This window comes from Palaemon carinicauda, chromosome 30, assembly GCF_036898095.1.
Source record: "Palaemon carinicauda isolate YSFRI2023 chromosome 30, ASM3689809v2, whole genome shotgun sequence".
In the NCBI taxonomy this organism is placed as follows: Eukaryota; Metazoa; Arthropoda; class Malacostraca; order Decapoda; family Palaemonidae; genus Palaemon; species Palaemon carinicauda.
This window is the reverse complement of record NC_090754.1, coordinates 54,172,593-54,185,261: the sequence shown is the minus strand read 5'-3', so window position 1 is coordinate 54,185,261 and position 12,669 is coordinate 54,172,593. Positions and strand designations below refer to the sequence as shown.

The following is a 12,669-nucleotide window of genomic DNA, read 5'->3' as shown; positions in this document are numbered from 1 at the left end:
TATCCCTAGAGTTTGGGATTTTGGGTGTCTGATGGGGATATTCTGTTCAAATTTCTATGAAGAAAAAAAGACGAGTAAACTTTTATATTGTTGCAATTGATTTGCTTGCGCTTATATGAAGTATATTGAGTAATTTCTATTTTAGTAAAGCCTGCGTGATCAAGACAGAGGAGAACATATTTGTGGAAATGGGGATTTTTAGGTTGTTTTGGGGATATTTTATGAGTTTTGGGGATTTTTATACTAACCCATCTGGCAACACTGACCACAGCTGTCAATCGAGTTTACAAGATTATTTCCACTGGATTATCATACATAAACCTTAAAATTATCGTTTTTTAAACCGAAATTATCGTACACACTTTGAACAAGATTATTAAGGAGTAACATATATAGCTTATTTCAAGGTATTTTAGTATAATTGCTTAATCAAACACACACACATACATTGCATATACCCAAGGTATGTATCGTACATCGTACCGGACCCCAAATAATCGTACATGTATGATAATTATCGTACGCATGGCAACCGTGGCTGTCAATCTAGTTCACTATAGCAGTTATTGATACGAATGCTATATTATGAGAATATTTAGAGATATTGATAGTTATAACTGTTTATATATTGTTATAATTATTTTATATAAATTTATTGTACTTATTTCATACTGTAATATAATATCTTTTATGAGAAATGTCTGAGAAATGTCTATAAAGAATGAGGAAGAGAAACAAAACGAAATTGAATCTATATCATTATATTTGATTATATATTATGATATTTTACCAATATAAATTTATTTTCCCTCTTTTATAATACAATATAACTTCTTGTATGAGCTAAATCTACAAAGAATGAAAAAGAAAAAAAACTGGAACTTTGTCTAGATATGACGTCATGACACAACTGAATAAGATTGAAGCCATGTTGGAGTCTTCCCTCTAAAAACGATTTTATTGTTGATAATTAAGTGATTAAGTTTTGCCATTTATGGTCCAAGTTTTCTTTAAGAAGTTCTATAGATGTTATTATCATATTGTAAAATGCATTACAATTATCAATTTTCTTAAGATACAAGGTATAATAATGGTATTAACATTTAGCCTCTTTTCTTTTTCTTTTTTAAATTCCATGTTGCAGTATGTCAAACCAAGCCGATTTCTCATTGCATAACCCACAAAATCTGTTCTTCCTTTGTTTCTTTTTAAGCTGAAAAGCATGAATATTCATACAGATTACATTGTAACCATTAAAACTACACTATCATGCCACTCAGAAAATGAGAAAAATCAATATTTTCTCGAAACATTTTGCGTTATCATTGGTCCGTGTAAGAAAACGCTGACGTGGATCATGGGAATATCACAGCTTGAAAGATTGGAAAAAGATAAAATAATAAAATGACAGATACAGTAAAGATTACAGTAAAGATTAGAGTGTCATGACTGAGATGGTGTGGGCATGTGTTGAGGATGGGTGGGTGGGGAGGGGATGAGAGGAATCTCTTAGAGGCAGAGAATTAGATGACGAGATAAGTTGAAGGATGATATGGAGAGAAGAGGTTTGGTAGAAGAGGATGACTTTGATGGAAGCCACTGTAGAGTTCGCATCAGGCAACCGACCGTTTAATGTACAGAAAACGGAGAAAAAGAAGAAGATAAAGAAGATAAGAAGGCACTGGAGAGGGCGCATCAGGCAACCGACCCCTTACTGTAGGGATAACGGTGGGAAAGAAGAAGAAGAAGAAGAAGAACAAGAGAGAGAGAGAGAGAGAGAGAGAGAGAGAGAGAGAGAGAGAGAGAGAGAGAGAGAGAGAGAGAGAGAGAGAGAGAGTATGGATATGACATTTGTTTTAGATAAGCTACCTTTATACCAGCACGGGCTCTTTCTCATCGAACTACCCATAACTGATGGAAACAATAACTTATAAAGCCATAGCAGCAGTATATAAAACTATAGAAGCACAAGGTCATAATTTTATTCGTCTTGCTGAAGCCCTTCGTGCCTAATATTAAGGGATCCTTCCTCGACCACAATATTGTATCCCCACTTCTCGAACCCGGGTATTTGGAGGCTTTCCCCAAGGGCGTCTTCTAGGCCCTTCGGAGGGATGTAGCAGCCGGCTTCCTCTCCGTATTGGTATTCGGCCCTGCGATAGATGCCCAGCGCCATCTGGTGCATTTCCATTGGAACCTGCGAGGGAGATTGAAGGTAATATTTCGGTAGTGTCCCACCCAGCGCCATTACAGCTTGACAGTAGGCCTACATTGGATTATGCATTTTTTATTACTTATTTTGGGCAGGTAATTTTAATAGCCATTATTTCTATTATTGTTATTACTTGCTAAGCTACAACCCTAGTTGTAAAAGCAGGGTGCTATAAGCCCAATGGGTCCAACGGGGAAAATAGTCCTTTGAGGAAAGGACAGCCATTATTATTATTATTATTATTATTATTATTATTATTTTCATTATTATTACTGTTGTTGTTGTTGTTGTTGTTGTTGTTACTAACCAAGCTAAAACCCTAGTTGGAAAAGCAGGATGCTATAAACCCAAGGGCCCCAACGGGGAAAATAGCCAAATAGCCCAGCGAGGAAAAGACAATTATTATTATTATTATTATTATTATTAATATTATTATTATTATTACTTGCTAAGCTGTAACCCTAGTTGGAAAAGTATGCTGATATAAGACCAGGGGCTCCAACAGGGAAAATAGTCCAGTAAGGAAAAGAAAGCCATTATTATTATTATTATTATTATTATTATTATTATTATTATTATCATTAGCTAAGCTAAAACCCCAGTTGGAAAAGTGGGATGCTATAGGCCTAAGGGCTCCAACAGGGAAATAACCCAGTGAGGAAATGAAATATTGAAACTGATAGAATAGTCTCCATGAGTGTACCTTCAAGCAAGAGAACTCCAATCTAAGACAGTGGAAGACCATGGTACAGAGGCTATGGCATTACCCAAGACTAGAGAACAATGGTTTGATTTGGGAGTGTTCTCCTACAAGAGCTGCTTCCCATAATGACCTTATTGCCTTTCAATATCAATCTCAGTATCATACGTTTCCTTATCTCCTTTCCTCGCTGAAATATTTTCCCTGGTGGAGCCCTTGGGCTTATAGCATCCTGCTTTTCCAGATGGGGCTGTAACTAAGCTATAGTCCATTTCTTTAAGCGAGTCATATTTGCACCGACTCGCAGCGGTGCCCTTTTAGTTCGGAAAAGTTTCCTGATCGCTGATTGGTTAGACCAAGATAAATCTAACCAATCAGCGATCAGGATACTTTTTCGAGCTAAAAGGGCACCGTTGCGAGTCGGTGCAAATATGACTCGCTAAAAGAAATGGACTATAGTTATAATAATAATAATAATAATAATAATAATAATAACTCCCTTTAGCCCTCTGACCCTACCTTAAACTTCCTGGCCATGTCATAGCCTAACTGCAGGTCTTTATTTTGGAGGGAGAGAGAGAATCCAGGGTCGTAGCTTCCTCCGTTGAAGATGACTGGGGCAGCCGTTTCCCAGACGTAGCTGTTGCCTACACTCAGACGTATCCCTTCCCAGAACGTCTTTAGATCTATGTTAGCTCGTTTGCCTGAAAGATATTTATTGTTGTTAAAGAGTTAGTAGTAATGAGTCACGAGTAATCAGAGAGGTCTGGTAGTTGATGGGGAAAGATGGAAGTGGGTTGATATAAGGAGCAAGACAGGAACACCAATACTTGATGGAGATACAGTAGTAGTAGTAGTAGTAGTAGTATTGGGGACTGGGACTCTTAGTTTAAGTGTCCCTGTCTGGAGGTAAGCTCTGGGCAATCAAAAGAAGAAGAAGAAGAAGAAGAAGAAGGTAGTAGTAGTAGTAGTAGTATTTGGGGCTGGGACTCTTAGTCTAAGAGCCCCCGTCCAGAGGTAGCTCTGGGCACTCTAAAGAAGAAGAAGAAGAAGAAGGTAGTAGCAGTAGTAGTAGTAGTATTGGGGACTGGGACTCTTAGTTTAAGAGCCCCGTCTGGAGGTAACTCTGTGCAATCTAAAGAAGAAGAAGAAGAAGGTAGTAGTAGTAGTAGTAGTAGTAGTATTGAGGGTTGGTACTCTTAGTTTAAGAGCCCCCGTCTGGAGGTAAGTTCTGTGCAATCTAAAGAAGAAGAAGAAGAAGAAGAAGAAGGTAGTAGTAGCAGCAGTAGTAGTTCATCAAGATTATAGGTTTAGGAAAAGCTCTCCTAGTGTTCACCCAAATGATTTGTCCTTTTGAACAAGGTGAAAATTAGAGCAATGAAGTTAATTAGGTTGGAAAGGTAGTTTGGGGTAGGTCAGTGTAGATGTGGTTCAAATGGACATTGCAAAGCATCTTTGTTACGGTGTATGGTACATTATTATATGCACACTGCAGGCAGTAGAGAGACAGAGTGACAATGAAGCGGTGAGTCGGTTTACATTATAAGTTTTAAGGATATTTGATGTCATTTTTATTTGGGAGAATTTAAATTATGATTTCAATAAATTGAAAAGATATGTTCCCGAATCTTTTGAATTCATTAGCGAAGTAAAGGAATTCTTTATCAAAATATATACAGAGAATCTTTGGAGAACTTATAGAATGCAGAGAAAGAAAGATTCACCTACAGAAAGATACTGAGGCAAGATAGCATTAGCTGGTGAATGACTGACGACCTGAGTAAATAGTTCCGTTTTTTTAACATACAACATATGCGTATAGTGGGAAAATGATGAAATAAGAAGAATGGCAGGCGTAGTAAAGATTAGAGAGGTGGTAAGAGTGTCACGACTGAGATGGTGTGGCCACGTGTTGAGAATGGATGGTGGGGAGGGAGTGAGGAGGGCTTGGGAGGAACTTTTATGGGGAGAAGATCAAGAGGGAGGCAGAGAATTAGATGGCAACATAAGGTGAAGGATGATATGGAGAGAAGAGATTTGGTGGAGGGGGATGCCTTTGATAGAACGTATTGGAGAAGGCGCATCAGGTAACCGGCCACTTAACATAGGGATAACGGTTGAAAAGAAGAAGGGTAGGCTATAGTTGGTGCCTAAGATAGAAATTTAAACCACATTAGACATGATTTGTAGAATTAGAAATTAATAATGACTGTTATAACAGACCTATGGCATGCCATCTTTAAGAACAGGCCTATAAATACACACCCATCATGAGAGCCTCCCCCATGGCAATCACGTGGACACAGCAAAGCGAATTCGACATCACCTTGATTACCATGGCTGCGCCTACTGTGTCTCCGACGTAGAAGGTTCTCGAATACGAAGCCTAAAACAAATGAATAACTATAGTCAATTCATTTTAGTGAGGCAGATTTGCACAGACTCGCAAGGGTGCCCTTTTAACTCGGAAAAGTTTCCTGATTGCTGATTGGTTGGACAAGATAATTTTAATCAATCAGATAGCAGGAAACTTTTCCGAGCTTAAAGGGCACCGCTGTGAGTCAGCGCAAATGCGCCTCATTAAAAAAAATTGAGTTTAGTTGGTTAAATGAAAAAATAGACAAATTTACTAAAATTATAAGTTGTTTTAGATATTGCTTATTGACTTATGTGTTCTAGATTTTCTTTTATGTATTGACTGTATACTGGAATTCTATGTATGTGAGGGAAAGGGCCTGCAACATCACTCCTCTTGTAAATGATACATTGAAATGAAGTTTCACAATATGAGAGGCTGTCTCACACTCATGTCCATATATATCTAATATCTATTACATATACATATACATATACATATCCACATGAGACTGCTGAATTTATCAATATGCTAGGTGATGAGCCTCGACTTATAGTATTCAAATGCTATATGCCCTTCTGCAGGTAGACCCAATAAGATGAAAAATCCTATGGTACAGGTACAGTGGAGGTACAGGGAACGAGAAGGAGAGGGAGACCAAAGCGAAGGTGGATGGACTGTATCAAGGATGACCTTCGATCAAATGGATTAACCGGTGATGAAGTGTGGGACAGAGGAAGATGGTAAACGCAGGCCAGAAACATCGACCCCACATAAAGGTGGGAAAAGATGCAGACAAAGAAGAAGAAGGAGAGGAATATATATAGAAATAGACATAGATAGTTTGTATGATACGTATACATAGAAATAGACGTAGTTTACATAGGTTAAAACTCACATCGAAAAGGGGCTGCATGGCGTCGACTACAGATTTGTCGCCACCGACCAACGCGATCATCTGCCCTTTCTGAAGAGCTTCTAATCCACCTGTGATGGGGGACTCTAGCATATGGCCTCCTATCTTCTTCACTTCTTGCATATAGATCTGTGAAAGAAGAAACGAAGTTTCCTTCCCCGTCTAGATGGAGTCCCTCGAGATTGTAAACCATCATATTGAAAAATATATAGCAAATATTAGTATTATTTGACATATTGATAACAACAGCCTTAGCAGGGAGAGAAAGAGAGAACATACCTCAGTCTGCTCATACTCTGTCGTAGAGTGATCAATCCAGACTTGTCCTTTCTTCAAAGTGCCCAAAATTCCATCGGCTCCTTCCGCCACTGCTCGCACGTGTGGCGGTTTCGGGAGACCTTGTGTTTCGGAACAAAAATTCTCTCGTTACTCAGTCATTGAATATGGGTATTTGGGGTTAAAAAGTGGTACAGATTAAATTCACTACTGTAAAACAATGTTTTTCTACTTTAGAAAAGTGAGATATATTATTATTATTATTATTATTATTATTACTTGCTAAGCTACAACCCTAATTGGAAAAGCAGGATGCTAAGCCCAGGGGCTCCAACAGGGAAACTAGCTCAGTGAGGAAAGGAAACAAAAAAAAAATAAGATATTTTAAGAAGAGCAACGAGATTAAAATTAATATCTCCTATATAAACTATAAAAACTTTAACAAAACAAGAGGAAGAGAAATAAGATGGAATAGTGGCCCGATTGTACCCTCAAGCAAGAGAACTCTAACCCTGGACAGTGGAAGACCATGGTACAGAGGCTATGGCACTACCCAAGATTAGAGAACAAAGTTTTGATTTTGGAGTGTCCTTCACCTAGAAGAGCTGCTTACCATAGCTAAAGAGTCTCTTCTACCCTTACAAAGAGGAAAGTGGCCACTGAACAATTACAGTGCAGTAAGGACACCACGATATTCTTCTAGACTGGTTGTTGTAAAGTATTTCCTAAATTGTCAGGGGGTGGGAGGGGGGCAGGTAGCCTTGAGCACTCCAAGAGGCGAAACCAGTCTTGTGAGAGAAGGAGAGAGAGGGGAAGTCAAGGGATTGGGTGAATGGAATTTAGGAAAAATTCTGCATGCCACATGCCGGCTAGATGGGTCTCGAGGCTAGCTTTAATGAGGAAGCATAGTGATGACTCGTCCTCTGTAAAACAGAAATTTACTGCACATCAATTTTCTCTCTTGTTTTTCTACTCTAATTTTATAGCCAGTTGAAAAATATTATCGAGTGAAAACAAAGGTACCACTTTAGAAATAATATAAGAATCAGAGTTTTTTCATCAACGCTGACATTGGAATTATATGCATCATACACAATGCAAACTGATCCTTAATCCTCAATAATCAGGTGTTATTTTATGAAGAAGTTACTCGGACAAGAACTATCTCCTTTTACCAACTATAGTCGATTTTCTTTAGCGAGGCAGATTTGCACCGACTCGCAGCGGTGCCCTATTAGCTCGGAAAAGTTTCCTGATCGCTGATTGGTTGGACAAGATAATGTATTGTTCGGAGATGTGGCGAGAATGAAAGTGACAGAGAGATTGAAATGGAATGTGTTCGAGATGAAGTGTCTGAGGAATATGGTTTCTGTATCTCAGTTGGATAGGGTTAGGAACGAAGTAGTGAGGGTGAGAAAGGGTGCGAGGAATGAATTAACAGCTAGAAAGGATATGAGTGTGTTGAGGTGGTTTGGCCATGTAGAGTGGATGGAAAATTTTCATCTGTTGAAGGTGATTATTGCACGAGTTGATGGGAGAAGCGCAAGAGGAAGGCCAGGGTTTGGGTGGACGGATGGAAGTAGTTCCAATAGGATCTGCTGCTACCTTGGGTCACCTTATGGTGACCGCTGAGGTAGCGGCAGTAGAAGATTCAGAATATGAAGCTTCATTTGAGGTGGAAGACTTGGGAGGGTGGGCTGTGGCACCCTAGCAGTATCAACCAAACTCAGCTGAATCCCTCTTCAAGCAAGGAGTAAAAAAAAATCCCCGTTTGTTTCCTTTGATGTTGGCTATACCCCAAAATTAGGGGAAGTGCCATGGTTGACAGATAGATAGTTTAGTGAGAGGTAGCCTACAGGCTTAGGCCTATACTGTGAAATCTAACAGATATCAATTTATTTTTTATAGGATACAAGAAATGTTAAAGAGACTTCAAATTCATAATATTTGAGATATAAGGCCAATCACTGGGGCTAGGGTGTCTTTCAGCGCTGGGATGCGACCCGTGCGAGGTAGCTTACAGGCTTAGGCCTATACTGTGAAATCTAACAGACATTAATTGATTTTGACTGGATACAAGAGATGTTAAATAGGCTTCAAATTCATAAGATTTGAGACATAAAGTGAATCACTGGGGCCGGGGTGCCATTCAGCCCCGGGATGCAACGCACTGCATGTGAAATTGAAGGTTAGGAAATGAAGTCTCAAAGGGGTAACAATCAAATAGTCTTACAAGTGACGATGACTTCCGAGGCCTTCACTATCTCTGCAGGCGTCCCTAGGCGCTCGATGGACGAAGGAATGGCATCCAGTTTGGACGCATCAACGTCGCAGGCAGCTACCACGTTGTAGCCCTTCCGAGTTAGGTTGTGGCAAACGGCGTTGCCTGTTTTTGGAAGAAGAAGAAAAATACGAAGATATATACTCAATTTTTTTAATGAGGGGCATTTGCACCGACTCGCAGCGGTGCCCTTTTAGCTCGGAAAAGTTTCCTGCTCTATGCTTGGTCAGAATTATCTTGTCCAACCAATCAGCGATCAGTTAACTTTTCCGAGCTAAAAGGGCACCCTTGCAAGTCGATGCAAATCTGCCTAACTAAAAAGAATTGACTATAGTTTTAGATTCTACGTTACAGGATAAATATAGCTGAGTTTCTAAAAATTACTTTAATCTCTAATAATTATATAAACTTAGAACTTGTACTAAAGCTTTTTGTAGAGTCTATTTTGACAAACCTTTTATATTTTAATCAAAGTTCAGATATGTTGTTCCAATACTTTTAACACTATATCATCAGCTCTGAGATAAACTTGCTGTTTTTTTCTTTTCATATAATCTGACAATCTATCAAAAAGAGATTGATAATAGAATTATTATCTTTGTTACTAGCTAAGCTACAACCCCTAATTGGAAAAGCAGGATGCTATGCCCAAGGGCTCCAACAGGGTAAAATAACCCAGTGAGGAAAGGAAATAAGGAAATATATAAACTACAAGTAATGAACAATGAAAATAACTTATTTCAATAACAACATTAAAGTAGACATTTAATAAATAAACTATAAAAAAGGAGTTATGTCAGCCTGTTCAACATAAAAACATTCTCTGCAAATTTGAACTTCTGAAATTCCACCGATTCAACTGCTTGTCAGCTTGAGTAAAACATTAACTATTCAGTGAACCTTTTGTTCAGGGAAACTTCATACGTGTACAGAAAACGAACGAATGAAAACACGAAAATAAGACAAATTAAAACAAAAAGAACAAAGTTTTCATACTTGTACAGAAAACGAACGAATGAAAACATGAAATTAAGACAAATTAAACCAAAAAGAACAAAGTTTTCATACTTGTACAGAAAACGAACGAATGAAAACATGAAATTAAGACAAATTAAACCAAAAAGAACAAAGTTTTCATACTTGTACAGAAAACGAACGAATGAAAACACGAAAATAAGACAAATTAAAACAAAAAGAACAAAGTTTTCATACTTGTACAGAAAACGAACGAATGAAAACATGAAGTTAAGACAAATTAAACCAAAAAGAACAAAGTTTTCATACTTGTACAGAAAACGAACGTATAAAAACATGAAATTAAGACAAATTAAAACAAAAAGAACAAAGTTTTCATACTTGTACAGAAAACGAACGAATGAAAACATGAAGTTAAGACAAATTAAACCAAAAAGAACAAAGTTTTCATACTTGTACAGAAAACGAACGAATGAAAACATGAAATTAAGACAAATTAAAACAAAAAGAACAAAGTTTTCATACTTGTACAGAAAATGAACGAATGAAAACATGAAATTAAGACAAATTAAACCAAAAAGAACAAAGTTTTCATACTTGAACAGAAAACAAACGAATAAAAACATGAAATTAAAACAGAATAAAACAAAAAGAACAAAGTTTTCATAATTGTACAGAAAACGAACGAATAAAAACACGAAAATAAGACAAATTAAACCAAAAAGAACAAAGTTTTCATACATATACAGAAAACGAACGAATGAAAACATGAAATTAAGACAAATTAAACCAAAAAGAACAAAGTTTTCATACTTGTACAGAAAACGAACGAATGAAAACATGAAATTAAGACCAATTAAACCAAAAAGAACAAAGTTTTCATATTTGTACAGAAAACGAACGAATGAAAACATGAAATTAAGACAAATTAAACCAAAAAGAACAAAGTTTTCATACTTGTACAGAAAACGAACGAATGAAAACATGAAATTAAGATAAAATAAAACAAAAAAGAACAAAGTTTTCATACTTGTACAGAAAACGAACGAATGAAAACGTGAAATTAAGACAAATTATACCAAAAAGAACAAAGTTTTCATACTTGTACAGAAAACGAACGAATGAAAACGTGAAATCAAGACAAATTAAACCAAAAAGAACAAAGTTTTCATACTTGTACAGAAAACGAACGAATGAAAACGTGAAATGAAGACAAATTAAACCAAAAAGAACAAAGTTTTCATACTTGTACAGAAAACGAACGAATGAAAACGTGAAAATAAGACAAATTAAACCTAAAAGAATAAAGTTTTCATACTTGTACAGAAAACGAACGAATGAAAACGTGAAATGAAGACAAATTAAACCAAAAAGAACAAAGTTTTCATACTTGTACAGAAAACGAACGAATGAAAACGTGAAATCAAGACAAATTAAACCAAAAAGAACAAAGTTTTCATACTTGTACAGAAAACGAACGAATGAAAACGTGAAATCAAGACAAATTAAAACAAAAAGAACAAAGTTTTCATACTTTTACAGAAAACGAACGTATAAAAACACGAAAATAAGACAAATTAAAACAAAAAGAACAAAGTTTTCATACTTGTACAGAAAACGAACGAATGAAAACATGAAATTAAGACAAATTATACCAAAAAGAACAAAGTTTTCATACTTGTACAGAAAACGAACGAATGAAAACGTGAAATGAAGACAAATTAAACCAAAAAGAACAAAGTTTTCATACTTGTACAGAAAACGAACGAATGAAAACATGAAATCAAGACAAATTAAACCAAAAAGAACAAAGTTTTCATACTTGTACAGAAAACGAACGAATAAAAACATGAAATTAAAACAGAATGAATAAAAGAACACAGAGTTTAAACATACCAACTTGTCCGCAACCAATAACGCCGACTTTGGTATCCTTCGTGGCAGTTGAGAGTTCACGGATAGGCCTATTCAGGATACGCAGCTGAAGTTCGCTAGAATGGTGTCCTGCAAAGCTCCCTCCTTGCAGCCCACTTATCCTTCTAGCCAATATACGAAGCATCGTTGCAGTTGAATGAGCCTAGAAGATCCTAGAAGGAATTTAAATGATCGTTGTGATAGCATAATAGGGAAGTTTTCAGCACAAAATCTTTTAGTTTTCATATCAATGTATCTCAAGCGCTAACTGCCTGGTTTGGTGGAAGAGGATGCCTTTGATAGAAGGCATTGTGTATATGTATATATATATATATATATATATATATATATATATATATATATATATATATATATATATAATGAGAAGCACAGATCACAGATGAAAATTAAGAATAACAGAATGGGTCCCTAGAGATTGCAAAAGAAACAGGGAAAGGAAGAGAAGACAATGGATTGACGAGCTAAAAAATTGTGGTAATAAACTTGCAAAGAAAGACCATAAACATACGAGAGAGGAAGGACATATCTGAGGCCTTTGTTCTGCAGTGGACTAGCTACGGCTGATGATAATGTTTTATATATATATATATATATATATATATATATATATATATATATATATATATATATATATATATATATATTTATATTTATATATATATGCGTCTGTAAATATACATTTAAAAAACTTAGCTTACCTTTGCACCGGACAACTCGGGGACCAGACTACCTATGACTTGTGTTAAGGAAAAAGAGTTCGTGATCAGTCAAAAAGAAAAAAAGAAAGAAAAAAAAAACACCTGTTAAGATTTCATAATCACGCCTTGAATAGCCGTGGGAGATTTTTTGTCGTTATCAATACCGCATGGAAAACTAAATGTGTGTTGGGTCATATAATCTTACTTATGCTATTGAAAAAAAAAAAAATATCCATTTCAGGGTTAGAAAATGGATACTAGGCCTAGTATCTGATTTTAAATCATTAACCTTAGCGTTTGATTTCAAAGCATGGGCTTAG

At 36.4% G+C, this 12,669-nt stretch overlaps 1 protein-coding gene across 1 annotated transcript; it reads right to left on the bottom strand.

The window, feature by feature from the left end:
- Nucleotides 1-1,111: 1,111 nt before the first annotated feature.
- Nucleotides 1,112-12,431, bottom strand: LOC137623118 (2-hydroxy-3-oxopropionate reductase-like). Its single transcript, XM_068353789.1, has 8 exons — nt 12,350-12,431; nt 11,613-11,803; nt 8,694-8,846; nt 6,464-6,582; nt 6,167-6,313; nt 5,178-5,298; nt 3,432-3,616; nt 1,112-2,197 (listed from the first exon to the last, which is right to left on the bottom strand). The coding sequence occupies exons 2-8, from the start codon at nt 11,773-11,775 to the stop codon at nt 1,982-1,984; spliced, it is 1,104 nt and encodes a 367-aa protein (XP_068209890.1). The 5' UTR covers nt 11,776-11,803; nt 12,350-12,431; the 3' UTR covers nt 1,112-1,981.
- Between the last annotated feature and the right edge of the window lie 238 nt (nt 12,432-12,669).

Bases quoted from the DNA above. Each gene is read 5' to 3' on its own strand.
- LOC137623118 (XM_068353789.1), bottom strand. From the start codon at position 11,775: ATGCTTCGTATATTGGCTAGAAGGATAAGTGGGCTGCAAGGAGGGAGC. The intron at 6,583-8,693 runs GTAAGACTATTT...CCGAAACACAAG, and splicing joins CTCGGAAGTCATCGTCACTT to GTCTCCCGAAACCGCCACAC. The intron at 3,617-5,177 runs GTGTGTATTTAT...AATATCTTTCAG, and splicing joins GGGGGAGGCTCTCATGATGG to GCAAACGAGCTAACATAGAT.